The following is a 23,884-nucleotide window of genomic DNA, read 5'->3' as shown; positions in this document are numbered from 1 at the left end:
AGAAGAGAAGAGAAGAGAAGAGAAGAGAAGAGAAGAGAAGAGAAGAGAAGAGAAGAGAAGAGAAGAGAAGAGAAGAGAAGAAATGCTTAAAAGAGAAATAAAGGAAGAAAATAACAAAAGAAAAGAAATAGCTATTTTTATTTGATCATGTGGTTGGTGAAGCTAGAGATGCTGGAAGAAGGAAGATACTCAGGATCTATTCACTGCTGTGGAAAATTGCCTGGAGGTTTGCTCAGACAAGCAGAACACAGCAGTAAAACAAGAATTCCACTGAGCAGAGCTGGTGTAGGGCAGGCTGACACCTCTGAAAGCTCAGGGAAGGGGGAATTGTTGCTTTGGGCTTGGTTTCTGTGCTTTTCTCCCCAAAATGCCCTGCTGGAGGAGGCCTGTGTGGATGCACATGGAATTTCAGCACGTGGCCAGGCTCTTCTTGGAGCCCTTGGAGCTCAGCCCATGCTGTACCCCAGTGCACACAGCTTCCTCGTCTCCAGGGTTATTCCTGATGAAGCTCTGGGTGCTGGTATCTATTGTGCTGCTTTTACAGCCCCCAGCTTGGGATCACATCTTTATTTATAGCAGATGATTGCTTTTACAACAGGCTCCCCATTGTCTCTGGTGAACTCTGCTCCTTCCCCTGTGCCAGGCACAGCCAACCCTCAGCTCCTGTGTTCACTTCCTTGTGCAGAAAGCTCAATGTGCCACAGAAATAGGAATCTGCCAGGATAAGATCCAGCTGGAAAAATATCACTGGACTGTGAAGGAGCTGCTGAAAACAGTTGAGGAGCATTCAGGAGAAATAGCTGGGGAAAAGAAAAGGATGCTCAGGAAGCTGGGAATGTGGATGCTTGAACTGCCAGGTTTTAGGAAAATTATTCTGCTTTTTATGGGATGGTCTGGGAAGAGAGAAGAGGATGGAAGTAGGGAATCTGCTCTTATATTTAGGATATTCCCCCATGTATGAAGGAAATGAAGTGAGGGGATAAAGCTGAGATCTCTGCAGTATTGGGGAGTATCCGTGAGCTTCCTCTCCTTTACCCTGCAATGGTTTATAAATGGGAAATGGGAGATCTCAGGTGGCATCTGGGCAGGTAGGAAGTGAGCCTGGGTTTTTCACAGCCTTACAAAGGGCTTTACCTGTCAAAGGGGGAAATGAGTCCTTACAGCTCTCCTCCAGCCCTTAATTTTGGCTTGGAACCTGATGGGAATGACAGCAAGTGTTTTCTGAAGGGATGAATCTATGACAGAGAGGAAAAACATTCACCTGTTTGGTGAATCTGGGGTTTATTTTGGGTGGTTTTGAGTGATTTCTGTGCTCTGTGAAACCACTATCAAATAACTGCCCTGACACTTCCCAAGGCAGTGGCTTTGTGAGCTCTCTCAGTGCTTCCTCCAGCACCTGCCTGATTGCTGGGCTGGAGCTGCCTTATCCTTTATCTGCCCAGAGCCTCTGAGAATAATTTAACCTGCACTGAGCAGTCTGGGCTCTCCAACCCCAAAGCAAGGACAGCAGCAATGCAGGTTTGGGGTCATGCCCACCTATTTCAAGCTGCAGAATATTTTAAATATTTATTAAAAACACCAAAAGCATTTGAGCACGATCAGATGGAGGCAGAAAGAGCTTATGGCAGTGGAGAGGTGAAAGTGAGGTTAGGAAGGTGTCCCTTTTGGAGTTGGGTACCTGAGATCACTGATGGAATCACCCTTTGTCCTCAGTGAGAGTTGTCTTGCCACTGTCCTTTGCCCTAAGTAATGAATGGGGGTTTAAGGAGAGAAAACGGATGGGAACTTTGTGATTCATTGCCCCAATCTTATCACCAAACATAAACCTCACACAGAGATAACATGAACAAGTTCATTTCTAACAGCAGAGCAGAGGAATTTCCACTTTCTGGTGAATGTGTGTGTAAAGCATGGTGCCACTGCACTGAGACAGAGGCTTGAAAAAATAGGTTTATTTTTTTTTCAAATATATTTATCTCAGTTTGAGGTTATGCAGAAGCAGTCTGACTATTTCTGATATTGGAAAATTACCTTAAAATGTAGATATTTTACACAATGTTCAATTCTGCATATATAGATGTTTATTACATGTTAATCCCATGATAAATTTCAACCCCTCTCCAGTGTGTGACTTTTGGTCAGACTCTGCTGTATCTGTCACAGGGGAGAGAGGTAGATTATTGAACATAATCAATAATTCTGTATTATATTCTATATTATAATGTATTATAATTAATATAATTCAATAACATAATAATACAATGATTCAATAATTATTGAATGATAATTCAATAATATAACAATATATGCTTGAATAACATAATAATTCAATAACTATTGAATAATAATTGAATAATTCTTTTAAAATATTTAAAAAATTCAATAATTCTTTTAAAATATTTATTTTACCTGTGAATCTTGTGGTCTTAAGAAAGACTGCATCTCCAATAGGCAAGTTTACTCTGAATCCATACAAAACCCTCTTTAGTGCTTTCTGTGCCACTACCGAGTTCACTCCGTGGGGTTTTTCAAAGCAGGGCTTGAGCCGAGTGCAGAAATCGTGAAGGTATCTGGCGTTTGGGGTGAAATGTGCACTGAACTGGTTTGGTGTGGGTTTATTTGTGTAACCCCACTGATTTGTGCCCCTGCTCTCCTTGCTCAGAGCATCTGCTCCCTCCGTGGCTGCTGCTGGAGCCCCCAGAACGACGCCAACGTGCCCTGGTGCTTCTTCTCCCCCAACCACGGCTACCAAGTGCGCGGCTCACAGAGGTCCACCAAGGCAGGTGAGCTCTGGGCTGGGCCCCAGCTCCCACCCTCTCGGGATTTCTGCTGGTCACAGTGGCTCTGAGATCCGTACAAGCCTCTTTTCCCAGCCCAGCAGTCAAAGGAGTCACAATTCTTCTGTTCTCGTTCTCAAGGTTGTTTATTATTTCATATTTATAATATTCTTTCTCCGGCCCGCCGCAGGTCTGTCTGGCAGGTCAGGTTGAGGCACTCTGGTGTTACCTTTTTATACTAAAAACTACGTGTACAATATCTACATTAACTTCCCAATACCCATCACCTATGTTAGACAGTGAGCTTCTACTCTAAACCAATCTAAATGTGCCAACATGACCCAGAAGATGGGGGCCAAGAAGAAGGAAAAAGGACAGGGTATCCCCAAATTCCTCCATCTTGGGACCCCAAGCACCCATTCTAAAAACCTCAAAAATCTATTTTTCACCCCCTGACAAACAACTATTACTCTACTTAAACTTTCTTGACTTGTAATTCTTCATATAAGGTTGGTAATTGTTTTTTCCAAGGGCTAAATCAAAGGCACAGGGGTCTTGGGCTCCGTGCCAAGGTCTCTGAGCCCCTGGGCAGGGGATCGAGCCCTCCAGGGCAGCCAGAGGAATTTCCTGGGTTCTGACACACGCCCCTGTTTGTCTCCCAAGGGTTTGAGGCCACGCTGGACAGGCTGCCATCCCCTTCTCTCTTTGGCAATGACATCCAGACCGTGCTGCTCACAGCGGAGTATCAGACGAACAACCGCTTCCGATTCAAGGTCAGCTTTGTCCTTTCTGCTCCAAGGCCTGTTTGCTCTGCAAGATGTGGGGCTGCCTGTGCAGGGAGTGTAGGATGGATGCCTCTGGAGCACTCTCATGATTCCCAGTGAAGTTTTTTGCTGTCCTCCCTGCTGTTGCAATGCCTCAGGCTAACGGGGACTTGGCGCGTTGGGAATTCTGCATGAAAAATCACCCAGACCTCTGGAAAGCTCAGCTTTCCTATTATCCACCATTTGTCCTCATCACAGGAAGAATTGGGGGGATAAATGTATTTACTTACTTTTTGTTGATGGCCCAATCACACCTCTCAATCATTTTGACAGACAATATTAGCTTTTCCAATGGTTTGTGTTTTCCGTGCAGAGCTCAAGCTCTGTGCCATGGATGTGGGGTACCAGTGGCATATGGGATTGTCAACCTTCTGTGGGAGACTCTGTCCACCACTTTGTGGTGCGTTCCTGGTGAGCCAGGGAAACACAGAGTCAAATATTCTGAAGAAAATGGCTGAAAATGAGTAATTAAAGTTAGAAGTGGATAATAATAAAGGCAGAGGAGGAGGCTGGGATAAGGGTGGAAATACTCTGAGTCAGAACTATGAATAATGCTGGGAAATGTCTGTATTGGAGATTAATTTTGCAATGGCCCAACCCTTGTGTTGTGTCAATATGTGCAGATCACTGACCCCAATGCTCAAAGGTTCGAGGTCCCTCACGAGCACGTGAAGCCCTTCCAGGGATCCATGGCCTCCAACCCCAACTACAAGGTGGAGCTGAAGCAGAACCCCTTCGGCCTTGTGGTGACCAGAGCCAGCAATGGCAAAGTGCTGTAAGTCCTGGTGGGCCTTCCTTGGTGACACAGCTGTCACCGGGGCTCCCTGAGAGCTGGTGGTGCCACACCAGATGCCACCGTGAGGTGTCCTCGTGGACACAGACTCGACTTCTTCCCTCTTCTTGACTGGTGGATATCTCTCAAGGACCCTTGGGGTGACTTTGGGAGCAAAGTCTGAGGTGGGAAGCTCTGTCTGGAGGGTTTCAGGTGTAGCTCTCTGATCACGTTGCCCCAGTGCAGGGGAAATCGCAATATGGGGAATTTTTATTGCCTGAGGGACTCTTTGCCAGTTCTTCAAATCATGTGGGAAAACTCCTGATTGCCTTTTATCTTCTTTACCTTTTCACCTTTTTTTTTAATCTTCCTTTACCTTTTATCTTCTTTACTACACTCGTGCTGAGGCCCTGAACCACTAAAATCAGGCCGCCCTTTGTATCACCACCAAAATCAGGCCGCCATTTGTATCACCACCAAAATCAGGCCGCCCTTTACACCTGTGATATCCAAGGACAGCTGGTTGTGTAAGGCTGTGTGTAAAATATTGAGTGAACTTGAACATTGGATTGTCTCATCCCATTTATGTTCTAAAAATAAGTGAATGAAGCCAAAGCCACCAACCCACAGGTGTCCAAGTGCCCTCAGAGCAGGGAAGTGCCAGATGAAGGTGCCCATTAAATCAGCCAGGAATGATTACCTGTCACAGGGCTGGGCCACTTGGATTAGCAAGACTTCGAGTTCAATTAATTAAGGTTGTTTTTTGCTCTTATTAGTATTGTTTTCTTGCTTGGAATCCTCTGTAATGATTGATTTGCAATTACAGAGGGCACAGAAGATGGACTTGGCAGTCAGCAGTGCCTGACTGATTAAACAGGGAGGGGGATGAGACACCTGAGGGACCACAATTCTCTGGAATATTGTCTAAGTTTTCCTTAGGCCTTTGTTTAATTTCATTAAAGGTATTTGCATTTGGGTGTCTAAAGGAAAAATGACATGTGAAAAAATGTCTAAAGAAAAAATGACAAATGAATGTTGGACTCTGAGTTTGAGGCTGTCAAAGGAAGCTGTTGCTATCATGGGATAAGGACAGAGATAAATCCTTGATAAATTTCTTTGCACAAGGTTTGCACTGATTTTCCCCAGCTCTTAAACAGAGAGGCCTTTTTATAGAAGGAGAATGTGTCATGACAATTCATTACCAAAATCTTGAATATTCTGATAAAGTCTGTGACCTTCCACCATCTTTTGTGGCCCCAAAAGAGAGTTCTGATTCCAACAACAGCTGGAAGAAAACCTGAAAGATCTGTGTGGAGACCTGACTGTGCCACCCAGCTCCAGCTGAAATGAGGAGAAACAGTCCTTGCAACAACCCTTGGTAAAACCCTTCCTTTTATATTTTTTTTTTTCCACTTTTCCACCAGGTTTGACACCACCATTGGGCCCCTGCAGTATGCTGACCAGTTCCTGCAGCTCTCCATCAGGCTGCCCAGCAGCAACATCTACGGCGTTGGGGAGCACGTGCACAAGCAGTACAGGCACGATGTCAACTGGAGAACCTGGCCCCTCTTCAGCAGGGACACTCCCCCAGCTGCAGTGAGTCTGGGCTTCTTTCCCCTCTGTCCTTGCGGTTCTGTCACCCAAACCTGGCTGGGAACACACTCGTGAATCCGCCAGACTGAAATTAATTGTTGCGGATCAAAAGTTGATTCTGCGTTTGGGTGAGAATAAATTATTATGGAGTGTGATGGTGTTCACAGAAGTTCTTGGATGAGGGAAGAGACAAGGATCTGACTCCATGTTTCAGAAGGCTTGATTTATTATTTTATGATATGTATTACATTAAAACTATACTAAAAGAATAGAAGAAAAGGTTTCATCAGAAGGCTGGCTGAGAATAGAATAGGAAAGAATGATAACAAAGGTTTGTAGCTCGGCTCTCTGTCCGAGTCAGCTGGGCTGTGATTGGCCATTAATTACAAACATCCAAGATGGACCAATCCACCTGTGGCATTCCACAGCAGCAGATAATCCATGTTTACATTTTGTTCCTGAGGCCTCTCAACTTCTCAGGAGGAAAAATCCTAAGGAAAGGATTTTTCATAAAAGATGTCTGTGACAATGGATTCTTATGATTTAAAAGAAAACAGCTGAAGGAAAGGACAAAAAGAAGGATTCAGTTAGTCTTGGGTTTGACAGAAGTTACTGAAACAATAGAATTGGCACGAGAAATAAAACTTCCTTGCTACTTTATCAGTATCCTTCTTCAGTGAAAATTCCAGCATTCCTTATGGATTTACTAGAGGCTGTTGCCATAAAACAGAGGGGTTGCATAGCAGTGCTGTCTTGAGGAATTGAATTTGAGACAAGGCCGGGATGTTCATCCATTTAATTCAGCTCAAGATATTGTTTTTGGTGGAGACACCTTATGTGCCTAAACATTTGGCACATACGTTTCATTTTATTAATTTAGTGTTATTTGAAAACAGGAAGGAGTTCAGGTCAAAAGAGGAGATATTTACACTTTTACAGACCTGGGTCACAAGCTTGTTCTCCTTCTATTTCTTGTTCTAACATAATTTACATTAGAATATAACTCAGTAATACTAAATTCAGCCCACTGAAGCCCTTCTGCCTGTGGAGTTTTCCATGAAGATTTTTTTCAGGCACTGTGTTGTTGCTAAAAGCCCCATGGTAGTGATGGGTGTTCCCTGGTTTTTATGTTGGTGTGCAGTGGAAAACCAGTGGATAAACCTTAATAGATGAGTCTTCAGCTTCTACTGATAATCAGAATAAATAACATACTAGTAAATAACAACAGGCTTTGCTGAGGGCAGGGCTCAGTTCAGATGGCCTGGGCTGCCTCAGCAACATCCTTGGGGCTCAAATTATGGAAAAATTCTCCCTTACAGCTGTTTCCTTCCAAGATAAAATATGTCTGTCAGCTGTTATTTGTTGCTGTAGTTTTCTGGCTGAACCTTTATGAAGCAATTTCTGTGACACCCATGTTGTGGTAATTGTAAGATTATTTTCACCATTACCTCAGCTTCATAAAGCAGCTCCCTGCTTTGAGAGAACTTTTGTTCTGCACCAGGAGATGAATGGACTGAAACATGAGGGTGAGATAGCTGCATGTAGTTAATTAATAATCTGGAATTTGTACCCATTGCCTTGAGATTCCTCCTCACTCTTTGCTCTGGATTGAAGACAGCTCTTAACTGAATGACTCCGCTGAGTGTAGACTCATTAAGCTAAAATGACACTGAACAGCATCAAGTTAGGCTGATTTCAAATTGCTCAGGCTCTGTTTCTTGTTCATTTGAACTGAATTTGCTTTTTCAGGAGAAAAAGCACAACTATTGCAACAATTGTTAGCATCTCTCAGGGGTTATGTTGCTAATAATAACAGCAGAAATAAAAAAAAATAATTAGAAAGGAAATGAAAAAGCAGCAAGGCACTCTCCTATTTCCATAGATTAGGCATCAAAATTATTGCCTTGTAGGATGAATAGAAATATAGATTATATGCAAAACATAATCTGTGGTGAAAGGGAAGCACCTCTCAAGTTCTTGATGAGCACATTTATTCCCCAGAAATAGAGCTGCAGTATCTGCCAGCTTTCCTGGAGATCCATCAGATCTGTTATCTATTTATTGGGTAAATTCTTGTTTTAATGGGAAATAAAGGAGAATAACACCAGGAAAACCAGAACATATAAAACAGGGAAGTGTCAGGATTTAAATTCCTGCTGTTTGCTCCATTTTGAGACGTTTTGAGTTCTACCTGTGATATATTTTGGAATATTGCAGAGCAGATCCTGTTATTAGATGTTAATCAGCTTGCCTGTTCCCTTTATTTTAGTCAGTGGATAACTTGTATGGAGCCCACACTTTCTTCCTGTGCTTGGAAGACAACACTGGAGCCTCCTTTGGTGTTTTCCTGATGAACAGCAATGCCATGGGTAAGGAACATTTCTCTGGGGCTCTGAGCAGTGCACTTGAGTTTCTTTTGAAATTATTGCAATAAAACTGAGCTGATGCAAGTGTCCCTTCTTAAAAACACCCCCAATATCTCAGGGCAGTCATTACCCCATGTCTAATAATGTTTTAAACACAAGCAGTGAGTAGGTCCCTGCAGTTAACTGGAGGATTTTGATGGAAATCTGAGGGTCAGGAATTTATCCAAAGGCTGTATGGGTCTGCACTGGAATAAGAGACTAAATTTGGAGTGACCAACACTTTGAAGTAAATGTCCTGTAATCCCTTCAGAGAAGTGTATTTATATTTATGTGTAGTGAGCCCTGCACATCTTTGGGCTGGAAAGTTGTACTAAAAATTTCAGAGATAAATGGTTGAACCATTGGATTTCTTCTGATGCTCTTCTCTGGAGGATGTAAAGGAATGGAAATAGGGACACATAACGAGTTGTCTGATTTCCCCTTCTTTGCAAGTTCAATTAATGGTTTAGGGTTCTTTAGGCATTTACTTCAGTAAATTCTCTAATCATCAGTTAGAAAAGTTACTTTAGAATTTCCTGTCCTTCACAACTGTTTTTGTGCCCTCTTGTCTGGCAGAGTTTGTGGTGCAGCCTGCTCCAGCAGTGACATACAGAACCATTGGAGGCATCCTGGACTTCTACATCTTCCTGGGGAACACTCCAGAGCAAGTAGTCCAGGAGTACCTGCAGGTACCTTTACCTACAGATTATACATTGGATAGATTGTTTCAAAGTGCTTGGGATTTATTTGATCATATTCTTTTTCTCTGGGTGCTGGAGAGGAGACCATTTTCCAGGCCCAAGAGCTCTAAAATTCATAAATCTGTGATTTACACCGTGGCCATTAGGGCTCGAGATGGTTTCTAGAATAATTTATGTTTTCTTCCTCTTGTCATGAGGACAAATTCCTGTTCATATGGCAATATTATGGGATGGAGAGTGTGTTTACACAATGTCTGGATCTTATGATCACAAGGTATCACTGAGTGTCTTTTGCACTTCTCAAAATCTTCCGTGGTTCCAGTGACACCTTAAAAAATGGGCATTGTCCCAAAATACCAGTATTTATTAAATAAATAAATAATAGGGGAAAAATTATTGTATTTAGGAGTGGGCTATTGGAATACATTTGGGAAATGTGGTGATGCCTTACCAGGACTACCGAAAACCAGAGGGCAGACTGAGTGAAGGCAATAAGAAGCAGTTCTGTTGATTGAAGCCCTTCAGGTACATCCAGGGCAGACCAAACTGCCCCACGGCTCACGGGTTTCACACTTTTATAACTTTGGGCCATTTGCATTTTGGGGGTTCATCCTCCAATTCCAGCTTCAGGTAATGAAGTCATTGAGCCCCAGTTTGCTGCCCCAGCTCCCTTTTGTTTCCATCTCTGGGCCTGAGGCAGTGAGGTGTCCTTGATTGCCAGGCCTGGAGAGGAATTGTTGTGTCTGCCCAAAATGGGAAGCAGCAGCTGACCCTGGGTGTGCAGCTCAGAGTTACACACTGAAGAGCTGCAGGGTTACAGAGAGATGGAAATAGAAAAGCTCAAATCCTAAAGCATCACTGGGAGCAGGGAAAGGGAATGAGGTGACCCAGGGTGACCAGCAGCACGTGGGGTTTGTGTTTTCCCCTCCCAGCTCGTGGGACTGCCAGCACTGCCTGCCTACTGGAACCTGGGATTCCAGCTGTGCCGCTATGGGTACCTGTCCCTGGATGAGGTGAAGCAAGTCGTGGAGAGGAACAGAGCTGTTGGACTGCCCCACGTGAGTATGGGGCTGGGGAGCACTCTGGGATCCCACAACTGGCTCATTTTCCGTGAGCTTGGGTTAGGACACCTGTGGTGTCAAAGGTTTTTGGGCATTTTGATGTTAAACCCATTATCAGAACATTGGATGAGGGGTGGAACATTGAGTTGTCTCATCCCATCTAGGGGTGTCCCATCTAACTGCAGTTAGATTTATTCAAACACTTTCTTGTAATAATTTTTATTTTATTCTTTCCAACTCTATCCATTTTTCTTCTCTTGAAACATCTTCTATTGTCCTATAGACAGTTATGGAACCATATATTATCCTTAATTGACAGCCAAAGGCAAAGTACAATTAACTTTTAAAATTGGACTTTAGGGGGCATGAACCTCGTGTCTTCAATAGAATAAAAATAGCCTAATATTCAGCTAATATTTGGGAAGAAAAATAATAAAAATCCTTACCTATCACTTCTCATGGAAAAGCTGAACTCCCTTCTCTTTCAGGATATCCAAGTCATTGATATTGATTACATGGAGAAGAGGAAAGATTTCACTTATGACAAAGAGAAATTCAGAGACCTCCCTCAATTTGCATCTTATTTGCATGCCCACGGACAAAAATACATCATCATATTGGTAAGCACTTAATTACTCCATTTTCCCTTGTGAACCCTTTCATTACAGTTATTTATTATTATTATTCTTTACTTATTCTATGCAATTACTTCATTTACAGCCTGTAATAATGGATGGAATATCCTGATTTCTTCTTCTCTTTGTGGTTCTCTAATTTCTTTAGGATCCTGCTATTAGCACCCAAAAAATGGCTGATGGAAGTCCCTATGGAAGCTACGTCAGGGGAACGGAGAGGCATGTCTGGGTCAATGAGTCAGATGGAACAGCACTGCTTGGGGAGGTAATTGTGGTTTTGCACACTTGAATTTCATCTGTTGTCACTGCTGTGATTTACTTTAGCTCAGGGGACTTATCTCTCACTGAGAGCAAAGTTTGTAAGGTCTCTTGTAGGCTATGATAATTCTCAATTTTTCTTAGCTTTTTTTTTAGTTGTAATACATTAAAAAGGTATTTTTCATTGATTCTACATCAAAATTATTTTTTTTTAATTTTAATTTTTAAAGAAAAATAGAACTAAAATAGCAATTAAAATTACACTTGCTCACATTAACCCTATTTTTTTTTTTACATTAACACTAACATTTTTTTTTACATCAAAGGGTAGTTTGAAGGCTCAAGGGCCATTTCATCAACCAGCTCCTATTTCTTTCCAGTAGCTACTGAAGAGCCACATTATCCTTTTAATTTTTAACCTTAACTTCTGTTGAGAATTTTCTCAGCTGTGTATTGCTCCTTGTAGGACTCACAAGAAAAGCAATTGAAAAATTCAAAGTTAAGAAATTCATACTCTTTGTGTTCTTCAACCTCCCATCCAACCTGAGCAGGTCTATGATCCTTTGACAGTTTTTTTTAATCTCATTCAAAGTTTCATGAATTATTTTCCTTTGAATATTCCAGGTGTGGCCAGGGGAAACTGTGTTCCCAGACTACACCAGCGCTGAGGCCACAGACTGGTGGGTGAATGAGTGCAAACTGTTCTATGACACGGTGCCCTATGATGGAATATGGATTGTGAGTAATTCAAGATTTTTGGCTTTATTTTTTTAAATAGGGGTGATAGCAGATGTTTATTACATTGAATTTTTATTGGATTGAAAGGTATTTTGGCAATCAGAAAGGAGACATTGAAGAATAGCTACTAGTGGTTCCTTAAATGATGACAGAATAGAGTGGAAGACTTTTTTAGGGAAATGTACTTAAGGCAACTTTATTACAACCTGCATCTTTTCATTTCTAGGACATGAATGAAGTGTGCAGCTTTGTTGCAGGCTCAAAAAAAGGTTGTGCAGACAATGAGTTAAACTACCCTCCTTACACTCCCAGTAAGTCCAAATAGTTTAATCAGAATAATAAAATATGAAATAAAATGTTAATTGCCTTCAAGGATACAACATGATTTTAGTGTAGTTCTTATGGGTGGGGTTTGGACATTCTTATTGACAGAAAACAATATTTATGTGCTTGTATTTGTATACTTCAGGTGTGGTTTATAGAACTGCCTCTTTTATCTCATCAAATAAATACTGGATATTGTCATTGCCTTAATTATGTCTGATAATGCAGTGATCCTCTTGCACTGTCAATGGTTTTTCAGATATTTGCAGAACTAAAATAGAGTTCCTAGTTTGCATTAGTAGTAGATTTAAGTAACCTTTGCCAGTGTGCTGTCAGATGGTGATTGAGGAATTTAGAGCACAGTTCCCTGGATGGGTGCAAAGCTCAGCAGTGGAAATATCACAGAGCAAACCAATAGCCAAGAGCAGCGTTTTGGTTTTGGAGTAATAAACTGCCTGAGTGAAGGAATAAAGAGAAAAAAGGGGCTTGGGTATCATAAATGTGCGTTAAAGATTGGAAATATTAATAATAACTATGAACCTTACCAGTGCTGTTTGTATTCCTTCCTTCAAGGGATCCTCGACAGAGTCATGTACGCCAAGACACTTTGCCTGGATGCAGTGCAGAGCTGGGGCAAGCAATATGATGTCCACAATCTTTATGGATACTCCATGACCCTATCCACTAGGAAGTAAGGAATGCAAGTTAAATCCTGCAGGAAGGTTTCAGAACAGTCCATGACCTGTGTGTTCCAAAGCACCACGAGATGTGGCTGCTAAAGGAACGAGATCCCTGGAAAATTCTCCGTTACCTTTGAGCCAATTTAGCCAAGGCAAAATACAACACGAGTTGGTAGGAAAAGGCACAATTGGCCAGAGCTGTGTAAAGAGATTATTTCAAATGAGTATCTTGAGCTTTGCTAAAACACACCTGCAAAGGGGCCCCCATCCTTGGGATGAATAATCAGTGCAGATAGGTGTGAATCTGCTTTGTTCAGAATTTTCAATATTGGAGCTGTGTTTTCCTCTGTGTGATTCCAGCCTCATTCCTTTCCAGAGCCATCGAGGCATTGTTCCCAGGAAAGAGAGGCTTCCTCATCTCGAGGTCCACTTTTGCAGGATCAGGAAAGTTCGGGGGACACTGGCTGGGGGACAATGCAGCCACGTGGGACCAGCTGAGATGGTCGATCCCTGGAATGCTGGAGTTCAACCTCTTTGGAATTCCTTATGTAGGACATCAGTTCTTGCCGTCCTTTCAAATCAGAGAACAGATTACCAAGCACTCTCGAAATAACCACTTACACTGGCACCTCAAAATCAACCCTTTTTAGGAATCTCCGTTTGAACATTTCTTTTCAATAATCGATTTTTGATTTAGGCTGTTTGATTTTTGTGGCTGTAGTGACATAAAACTGGGTAACAAACTTATTATCTTATATATCCCAATCTACCTCTTATTTTAGCAATTTTTAACACTGGTGGGGGATGTGAAACAATTCCTGGTTTTCTTATAATTTCAAATTAGACACATCCACTTAGAAGGGAAATAACCAGAATCCTTTTTGTGATTTAAATTTGGCTTTGAAGCTTTTTTTTCCTGTGCATATGATCACCAAACAGGAAGGTAAAATTTGGAAGAAGCAGCATGATGGGAAGTGTTAGTGAGTGGTAGTCAGTTTAATTTTCTGGATAGCACAGCTGGATTTGGGAGAGGAAAGTTACAAATACATTGTACCTTTTGAGATGCACTGTACATTCAACACATTCTGATTTTTAATTTTTTTTAAGGTTGGAGCAGATATTTGTGGTTTCTTTGATGACACCACAGAAGAGCTTTGCAGACGATGGATGCAACTGGGAGCATTTTACCCATTTTCCAGGAACCACAATAGTGAATATGTCATAGTAAGTTGTGCTTTCTGTTCAAAACTGCTTGGTGTTGCATAACCACACTTCCTTTAATACCACTTCTAATCCTCGCTCTCACTGACCAGCTTGAAAACAGAAACTTAAGCTGTCTTTATGAAATTACAGATGGGAGAGGCTGGGTTCCATAAGGGTTAATTGAGAATGCAGCTCTTTGGCAACAATTTTATGAATATTGGTTGCTCAAAACACCAAGGAACATTGAGGGCTGTGTGAGCCACCAGGCTGAGCCCTGGGAGCTGCTTGGCATGAACATGAGTGTCAGGATGAATCCTGGAATAACCCTGATGGACAAGGAGGGACAGGACACAAGGTCACAGCACCAGTGTAGAGCTGCCCCACAAAACCCCAGCTGAAACAGCTTTTCACACGTATGGCAAAGTGTTTCTGAAAACCTGGCAATAAAAACAGTGGATATTTGTTTGCAGCATCAAGATCCAGCTGTGTTTGGATCCAACTCCTTGCTGGTGAACAGCTCCAAGCACTACCTGAACATCCGCTACACTTTGCTGCCCTACCTGTACACGCTGCTTTACAAAGCTCACACCCAGGGGGACACGGTCACCAGGCCCCTGCTCCACGAGTGAGTCTGGGAGTTTATAACCAAGAGGGAAATCTGACTCATTTCATATTGCTAGGGGACTTCCTAAACCTCTATCCTGTGAAAATGCACATTGGGATATCCGTAGGTGACTTCCCAATCGGTGAAACCCCATTTTGGCCTAATCAGGAGGTGATTTTTATATGGCATCCTTTAGTCATGACTGTGAACAATCAGTACCCTGAAACCTTGGGGTTGCTGCTGATATAAATCACAAAAAAAACCCAACAATTTCTGCTCTGTCCTTCACTTTTATTCAGGTTCTACTCTGATGAAATAACATGGGACATCGACAGGCAGTTCCTGTGGGGCCCTGGGCTGCTGATTTCCCCTGTTCTTGAGCCGGTAGGTTTGGCTGGTTTGGGATCTGTCCGGTGGCCATGGGCCATGTTGAGTCACCAGCTCCCTCTCCTTCATTTATTGCTTCCAGTGAGAGAGCCCACAGCACATTTTTACCCCTGCTGAAACAGAAAATCTCACAGTTAAATCCTGCTCCCGTTTTCCAGCCTTCTATGGAGTCAGGGATACCTGGTCTGATATTCTGCTTTACCTCATCTTTGCATCATCTCTGAAATCCCTTTGGAATTCCTCTCTGAATTTCCTTTGGAGTCAGCTCCTCTTGCTGCATTTCAGCTTCCCTGTGGTACAACAAGAAAACAAAAAAATTGTGGCTTATTCTCTGGCAGAGTATAGTAAATAATGATTTCTCCTGCCAGCAACACATTTGCCATGGAGAAACATAAAACATTTGTTAAAGACGAAGGGAAAGCAAGAATCTGGAAGGTGCCAACCCCAAAATAAATGGAAATAAAGAAGATAGAGATATCTGTGAATAGGATCTGGTTCACTGGGCTTGAAGCATTGTGGCTTTGGGTGGCTTTCAGTGAGCTGCCTCTCTGCAGAGCAGCAGTTCAGTTACACCCCAGCAGCTTTGCAGAAATCTGCTTGGATTGCCCTTCTCCCTGTCTGGACCATCCCAAACACCAGGAAACAGCAAAGTGTAGGAATATCAGTGATTTTCTTCTCACACTGAACTTCAGCTTTATTAGAAAATTGAGTTTATCTGATTAAGTTGAAATATGCATGTTGTTTCTTTATTCACTTTTAGGGTGTGGATTCCATTAGTGTGTACTTTCCTGAGGCAGAGTGGTACGACTACGACACGGTAAGGAATTGCAGGGATATTATGGGATTACATCACTTTCTAAATGGGATTGTGATGAAATAGGATTGTCAGCCCTGCTCTGGGGACAGAGACCTGAAGGAAAGACTTCGGGGTTACTTGGGAGACAAGGAATGAAGGGTGGTGAGATAAGCACAAGAACTGACACCTCAAGAAAGGGCTCAGATTATAACATAAAATCAGAGTGATATGCAATTATTTTATTTTATGTGCCCATTAGCCCATAGATATTTAAATAACTTAAGTTTTTTTATAAGGAACAATTTGATGAAACTCAGGACTTAAGAAAACACTCCCAGCAGTGGGTAATACAAAATTCCTGTTCTCTTCTCAATCTCTGCCCATAAGGGCGCACCAGTGCAACTGAAGAAAGTGTGGCACAATATACCAACCCCAGGAGACAAAATGGGGCTGCACCTGAGAGGAGGATACATTTTCCCTACTCAGAAACCAAGCACCACCACAGTGGAAAGGTAGGATCCCATTAACATTTATTTTTTTCCCCATAATGGGGCTGAGGACTTCTAGGCTACAAATTACAGCAGCCCATTGTATTTAGGATTTTCACCTTGAAATGTGGGAATAGCTGTGAGCCAAACCTCACTTCCACACCTTTACTGATGAGTTATTTGCATAGAAATTTGTAAATTCACCAGGTATTTTAATCCATTTGCACGAAAATGAAAGGAAACCAAGGATTAAACTTAATTAAGGCAATTCTCCAAGGATTTGTGACCCTGTTGGGTGTTTCACTCTTGCATGAACATGCAGGATGCACCAAGAATGTTCAGATGTTTGTTACACACATAAATCTCTTTCCACAGCCGCAAGAATCCACTGGGACTCATAATTGCCCTGGATACCAACAATGAAGCTTCTGGGGATTTGTTCTGGGATGATGGAGAATCCACAGGTGAGCAGCCACCAACAGTGAAATAAATACGGTTAACAAAGATCTAATGCGCTCAAATTTCAATGTTCCTGCTGAAAAGAAGATATTGTAACACGCTGCTGCTACTTGCTCATAAATCAAATGGTTTTCATCACTTTGAAGCAGAAAACTGTGACTGTTATTAATGTAGGATTGAAGTCACGACTTAATTCTGCAGAAGTTAAAAAAAAGACACAAGGCTCTATCTAAGGTCAAACCTCTGGTTTTCAGGAGAAATCTTTAGATTGTCAGGGGGTGACAGGATGGGGTTTTCCCATGGGATTTAGGCAAAGCACGGCCCATCCAGGGAGGTATCTGAACATCAGGATTGGAAAACTTTATACATTCCACTTGGACAACTCCTTTTCCTTGTGGCCTGTACCAATAGTACCTCCCAAGAAAACTCCCAAGCCTCTGCTTTTGGGAATTCAGTAAAAGCTGGGGCTGCTTTTAAGAAATAGAGCAGTGATTCAGCTGATTATTGCTGCCATAAATCCAGCAGGCCTTGGGTGGCTGCTGTGCATGGGGGTGACAGCTCCATGTGCTCCTCTGGCCTAAAATAACAAAGCCATTACTGCCCTCCCTGCTGCTGCCAAACAGAGCAATAAAACATTTCATCATTTTATGGCCTGCCCAAAACTTACAGGTCGCAGTTTTACAGGGGGAACCATTTGCAATTTGCTTGTGATGGCAGGATTTGTCTTTTTGTATGTGGTGGGAAAAAAAAGTGACTTTCACCACGCTTTGTATTTATTTTTCCTGGTCATGAATTATTTCCTCTCTTATGATTCCATGGCATTTATCATTATTATCATCATCACCATTATTTTTGTATGAAGAACCCTTATTTAGATTACATTAAAGGATTAGTTTTGATCAAAACTTTTATATTTAAGACAAACTAAGAAGAAATAACGGTACAATAAAAAAAACCACTACATTTTAGAAGAGCTGATTTCACTGAAGTTTTGTGGAAAAAATTAGGCCTCCTGGGAGACTGACCAAAGGAAAAAGAGACATTTCAGTTCCTCAAAGAAACATTAGTAAATATTTGAGTTGCTTAGTGCAGCTTTGAATGCAGAACTGACAATTAACAGTTTTTTTGGTCTCTAGCAGTGTCACAGCCATACTTTAATTTTGTTCTTTTCTGCACACAAACTGTAACATCTTTCCTTACCTTTTAGGTACAATTGACAATAAAGCCTACATTTACTATGAGTTTAAAGTTTCCAACGTAAGTATTTGATTTTAATTTCTGATTTTTATCCAGTATCTTTTAAGAGCATTCTTTTTGTCTCTTTATTCTCCTGTAAGATTTGCTGGAAAACAAAACATTTGCCAAAGCCAAGAGGAATCATGCTCAAAATACTCCCATTTAACTGAGATGAAATCTGTTGTGTTTTTTTCTCCTATTTAATAGAAATATCTAAATAACTCCTATTTCCTTCCACGTAATAAACTCAGCAGCAATATTCACTGAAAAAGAGAAGTCTAAATCATAAGAGGCATTTAAAGCAGAGTCAAAAAGGACGAGTATGGAGTGTTTGTGATTCTCAAAATAGTGGCACTGTAAAAAATATGTATTTTTATACTATGAAAATACATCTGAATGTCTCCAAAGAGTGAGGGAGACCCACACCTTTCCTGAACTCTCAGAAGTTACATTGGGATTAAGTTTTATTGTGTTATTTTCAGCTGAAAGTGCCTTTGCAGGGTTCATGGACATCAGGGTGGAGTCCGATAGTGTTTCTATCTAATATTGACAGTAACTATCACAAAACAAGGATTGCCAATAACATATTATGTAATAATGTAATAATTATGTAACACATTATCTGTACAATGATAATAATAATAATAATAACAACATTAATCTTGGGTAAAGGTATTCATTCCTTTGCCATGATGAAAGAACATAAACTAAGTGAGGGAATGCAGAGGAACATGAGTGAAGCACATGAATTAGTAATTTTATTAATCATAACTAATCAAAGAATCGTTTGTAGATAAGACACCTTGGTTGCTGTTGGAGTTTGAAACCCCAGCAGCCAAATCATGGCTTGACTGTGATGACATTTGAATTAACAATTAACCTCAAGGTTCCCAGGGAGGGCAATAGGGAAGTTCCACACACGTGTCGCAGCCACGCTGCCCTTCCTCTGCTTGGGCTCTCCATCTAAAAAATAACTAATGGCACAGAATAGCAAGTGGTATTTTTATACAGAAGTGGTATTTTTATATATAAGTGGTATTTTTATAACAAGAGAAGTGAGAACCTTTGGATGTTGGAAGCCAGCAAGTCTGGAGTTTATCTGCCCTATCACAGACCCACCCCAGCCTTTCTTTACTTCCCAAGCAAGGAAAAAAAGCTGAAACACAACTCTGAATATTAGTTTATACACGGTAGAAAAGCTTTATTGTGATAACAACAAGCAGAGCAATAATTAATATGTATGGAAAAAGATATTGGTTTATTTATGCTACAATGTGAAAATCATCGTTAAAAAAAAAGTTAAATCATGAGGACTTTTGGCAGATTTTTAGAAGAATGTGACCACTGTATTATTTTTCAGAATGCTCTACAAATGACTGCTACACACAGCAATTACGCTGATCCAAACAATCTGAAATTTGAGGAAATCAAGATATTGGGATTGTCTCAGGGAATTACATCGGTTTCTGTGTCTCAGAACAATGTTGCGCAGGATTATATCCCTAATATCACCTATGATCCTGTAACAAAGGTAAAGCAGTAACAGGGAAATGGAAAGTAAACATATTTAAAATTGCATCAACTTTATTTTATATATTGCAAAGGACAGTACTCAGTGCCAATGTTGTTTCAATGAAATACAATGTGAATTTTATTACAGAATAAAAGTACAATTGCATTCCGCTGTGCTCTATAAAAGTGCATCTAAGTTATTCTTGCAGTGCAGCAGACAGCTTATTTCATGTATTTATTCCTGTTTGCTTCCAAGGAAGCTGTGGCATTAACTCCATTTTTTTAGAGTCTTAATTCTTCAGATTTTATCTGTAAAAATATCAGTTTTGTGTGTTTGTAAAAGTGAGACTGTCTCAAATCTTACAGGATGGGATTTTGTGAATTTTCAGTTTTTAATTATATTATACTTAAGGACCAGCACCTTTTCTGACTGAAGGAAGGCTGGATGGGATGGAACATTTAATAACTGTTTATTGTTTCATATTTATAAGGTTGCTGTTATAAAAGGACTTCAGCTTGAACTGGGAAAATCTTACACAATCCAATGGAGTCAAAATATGAATGTCAATGAAAGATTTGATTGTCATCCTGGCCCTAACCCAACAAAAGAAAAATGTCAACAACTTGGCTGTTCCTGGGAAGTAAGTCATTATTTCTCTAAACTAATTAGACAAAAAAAAAAAAATTCAGAAAAAAAGGGCTTTCCTTTGTGGTTGTTACAGAATAAAAGTGGTCTGGGAGATTTGTCAGGTTTAAATAAAATGGGCCTCAGCTGGACTGTACTGATGGATTTTATTTTCCTCAGTAGCTGACAACCATTTAAATTCTACCACATGGTATCAGGAGTTGAGGAAAAATGAGGTATCTTTTGAAAGATGAACAGAAATAATATTAGAGGTAATTAAAAATCAGAAGAGCATCTTCAGCTGCCCCTTCTGCCTCGGTGGCACCATGGCCTGCAAGGCTCAGCCCTTTGTGTCACCTTTGGGTCACTAAGGGACATTTTAAGTCAAATTAATTCCTCTGGATCTCAGTTTGACAGGGAATCTTTGAATTCCACAAAAATCTTGATTCATTTGTAAGCTTGTTTATATCTGCATCAAGGAGCTACTTCAACACGAAGTTGTTTTACACATGGTTTTATGTATTAAAATATTAATTATTAATAAACATATGGGAGCAACAAGGTCTGGCAGGGTTGAACTTAAGAGCGTGCCTCCAAGTAAATTACTGCCTGTTCTTCTAAATCTAAAATGCCCATTTTGGGCCATTCCTATAGGAATTAAATCCAAAATTCAGTGCTGGCTGCTCCTGCACCAGCACCTGCTGAAGCAGTTGATGAGCTGTTCTGGTTTTGTTGCACTACTAAAGGGATTTTTTGTAATTTTGGACATTTGCAAACGTCAGATCTCAGATGAGTAGGATGTAATTTTCACTGGTTATATTAAGGATAATTTGTGTGAATAAAGCCAGTGAAAGATCTGCTCTGATGGTGCCCGAGTATGAAATGGGTTTTGGGCACATCTCCTTGAAGGTGGCCAGAGAGAAATGGGATTAAAAGGGACGAAGTTTAGGAATTCCCACAAGCCAAGATTAAACCATGTTGAGGGATTGATCTGAAGATCACAGAGATGGGGAAATTAAATGCTTCTTAATTACATGAGGATTCAGTTTCCTGACTGAGCTATTTGTGCAGCCTTCACTGGATAGCTTCATTACACCTGAGTCAGCGTAGAGATTGTTCTGTATTGTTTCTTTATTCAGGATTCCATTCATTTTCCCCCCAGTTCCACATTTGATACAGATCTGATTAAAAACAGGGTTCCATGCTAACACCTAATAAAAAATCCAGCTGATTTGCTAACCTGACACTCCTTTCTGTTTGCACCAGGAAACATCAAATCCAGATATTCCTTCCTGCTACTACAGCTCCAGCACTCCTTACTTCATAGAGAATGTTGAGTATTCCTCCACTGGAATTGTAGCCACCCTCAGCCTGGATGACTCCAGGGTCAGGGCTAACGAGGCTTACACTGCCCCCATCAGCACCCTGCGCCTGGAGGTGAAATATCATCTCAACAACATGCTGCAGTTTAAGGTAAAGCCAGCCCAGAACTCCTCAAATGTTTTATTTATGGAAATTCAAAGGGCTTTTTATGGCCAAATTTATATATTTCACAGACAGAAGCAGCCTTGTGTAAATATGCCTCTCCTTCTAAGAAATTATTATTGCTCTTAGCTTGCATCATTTTTTTTGTCCTAGAGTCCTAGAGCTCAATTTTACAAAGAAATTACATGAATCAAAGATATAATGGCAGTGTATGTGTGTAATGTCAAACAGGAACTTTGAAACTGAAAGTATTTTGTTAATATGCAGGTAAATTTATCTGTAAGTGCTCTCATGACTCTACAGTTTATTTTTACATCCACCATTGCACTTCTATTCTAAAATTGTCCATGCACTGTTGTTCGACTGTAATTTATTGCCATGTGTTTAACAATATTGAGCTAAGTGGTCAGACATCAAAAACTAAACTTCTATCAGCTTTCAAAATACAGAAAACCTGAAAAATAATCCTAAAAGTTGAGTGAAAGAAGAGCTAGAAAATTATTTATCACTCTTGCAAAGTATTTACACCTATGTACAAAGTATATACAACGAAGTGTATACACCTATATTCTAAATATAAGTATATACTTTAAATTCATGTAGATAATTAGACAAGCCATTCATGATCCAAAACAAGTCTTTGTTTCGTTGATTGGGATTCTTTTTTCCCCAGCAAAATCCTGTGAAAGATCAAGAATATGCATTCGAAAGAAAATACTCACCACAGCAGGTGTTCGAAATCTGAATCTGATCTAGATTTTGAAACGACTGACTTGTTTAAAGAAACTGATTTTTCTTCACAGATCTATGATTACCAAAACCCACGGTACGAGGTCCCTGTGCCCCTGAACCTGCCCAGCTCCCCCACGAGCTCGAGCCAGGAGCGGCTCTACGACGTCTCGCTCCAGATCAAACCCTTCGGGATCCAAGTGCGCCGCAAGAGCACGGGGACTGTCATGTAAGCCACTGCCACCCTCTGGGATTTTGTGCCACACGGTTTTGGTGGCTTTTTTCATGCCAAACCCTCTCCCTGTGCACGTGCTGGAGTGAAGAACACGCTGAAGTGTGGCTCTGAAGGCTGTTCCTTGTGCGCTCCCCGAGTTTCTGGGAGGCAAAAGGATTTTCTGCAGTTCCTAAAATATTCCTTAGGTTACCACAGCACTCAGTAAGGATTGGCCTGACCACAGCTCATTAAGCATTGGCTGTTTGGGTCAGTTTTGGGGAATGGTTAGGGAAAACAATAAAAGCAAGTGGTGTCCCAACTAACTCGAGATTGGTTGTGGTGACACAACAAATGAATCTGGCAGGAGCTTAATTTTTCCTTGATTAAGTCAGAGTTAGAAAATAGAGAACAGTTGAGTGTGGTTTTTTTATTCAAAAAACTAATTTTATTTAAGTTTTTTAAGTGCTCAAAACTTAATTGTGAGTTGGGTTTTCTTTGCCAACCAGAATAATAATTCAACCTGCAATTGAAGCTCCTGGAACAATGAAATTCTCTGGCAGAGCCCACCAGGCTGCAGTTTGATTTCTAACTGGAAAGATGCTGATTTATAATAAATGTGACCTGTGAATGCAAGTCCAGTGTAATCTGCACAGAAAGCTCAGTGAACTGTAAAAAGCATTTTGTTTGCTATATTCCATGTGGTGCCAGTGCTCTGTCTGGGAGGAAAATAGGATTGCAGTGTACTGAAACATATTCTCCCTCTAAATTTCCAAAATATGACACAACTTGCTCTGCACGATGCCTGTGTGCTATTCTTCTCTGAGGCACAGAGGATTTGGTGTCCCTAAACTCTTCAGCAATTCTTGCACACCCCCATTTCATGTCCTATAAGTTTTTTTGATAACCACAACAGTTTTAACCCACTTCTACTGAAGAGTGAGATCTCCAGAGAAAAAGAGTGGCTCAAAAGGAATTGTCTGCCAGAAACACAGCCCCGAGGATGGTCTATTCTAATTTTCCCTTTCCTCTTCCCACTTCAGCTGGAATTCAGCCCTGCCCACCTTCACCTTCAGTGACATGTTCATCCAGATTTCCACCCGCTTGGCATCCCAGTACATCTATGGGTTTGGAGAGGCAGAGCACCCCTCCTTCCGTCACAACATGAGCTGGCACACCTGGGGAATGTTCACCAGGGACCAGCCTCCAACTGTAAGTGGGCAAAGAAGAAGAAAATGTCATTTCTGAACCAATGAGTGCAGAACTGTTGGGCACAGCTTTAAAATCCAGTGGATGTCTGCTGGTACTGGTCATTGGCTCTGAGCATATTTATCCGAGTTCACAATTTTAGATCTCCATGGCAAAGGTCAACTGTAAACCC

The 23,884-nt window shown here is 41.1% G+C and overlaps 1 protein-coding gene across 1 annotated transcript in view; it reads left to right on the top strand.

Moving 5' to 3' along the window:
* Positions 1–23,884, top strand: part of SI (sucrase-isomaltase) — a 42,233-nt gene that overhangs the window by 3,284 nt on the left and 15,065 nt on the right. The window contains exons 3-27 of the mRNA XM_030954261.1: positions 2,663–2,783; positions 3,441–3,550; positions 4,225–4,376; positions 5,798–5,969; positions 8,236–8,335; positions 8,948–9,060; positions 10,005–10,130; positions 10,622–10,753; positions 10,917–11,033; positions 11,651–11,764; positions 11,991–12,075; positions 12,662–12,779; positions 13,145–13,316; positions 13,876–13,992; positions 14,442–14,596; positions 14,875–14,959; positions 15,723–15,779; positions 16,146–16,270; positions 16,622–16,710; positions 17,913–17,962; positions 19,302–19,472; positions 19,945–20,094; positions 21,345–21,551; positions 22,367–22,521; positions 23,547–23,715. Coding sequence (XP_030810121.1) covers positions 2,663–2,783; positions 3,441–3,550; positions 4,225–4,376; positions 5,798–5,969; positions 8,236–8,335; positions 8,948–9,060; positions 10,005–10,130; positions 10,622–10,753; positions 10,917–11,033; positions 11,651–11,764; positions 11,991–12,075; positions 12,662–12,779; positions 13,145–13,316; positions 13,876–13,992; positions 14,442–14,596; positions 14,875–14,959; positions 15,723–15,779; positions 16,146–16,270; positions 16,622–16,710; positions 17,913–17,962; positions 19,302–19,472; positions 19,945–20,094; positions 21,345–21,551; positions 22,367–22,521; positions 23,547–23,715 — 3,162 coding nt within the window. The remainder of the gene's footprint in view (positions 1–2,662; positions 2,784–3,440; positions 3,551–4,224; positions 4,377–5,797; positions 5,970–8,235; positions 8,336–8,947; positions 9,061–10,004; positions 10,131–10,621; positions 10,754–10,916; positions 11,034–11,650; positions 11,765–11,990; positions 12,076–12,661; positions 12,780–13,144; positions 13,317–13,875; positions 13,993–14,441; positions 14,597–14,874; positions 14,960–15,722; positions 15,780–16,145; positions 16,271–16,621; positions 16,711–17,912; positions 17,963–19,301; positions 19,473–19,944; positions 20,095–21,344; positions 21,552–22,366; positions 22,522–23,546; positions 23,716–23,884) is intronic.

The sequence above is a fragment of the Camarhynchus parvulus genome, chromosome 9 (assembly GCF_901933205.1).
Source record: "Camarhynchus parvulus chromosome 9, STF_HiC, whole genome shotgun sequence".
NCBI classification, from domain to species: domain Eukaryota; kingdom Metazoa; phylum Chordata; class Aves; order Passeriformes; family Thraupidae; genus Camarhynchus; species Camarhynchus parvulus.
This window is presented reverse-complemented; position numbering and strand designations above follow the sequence as displayed.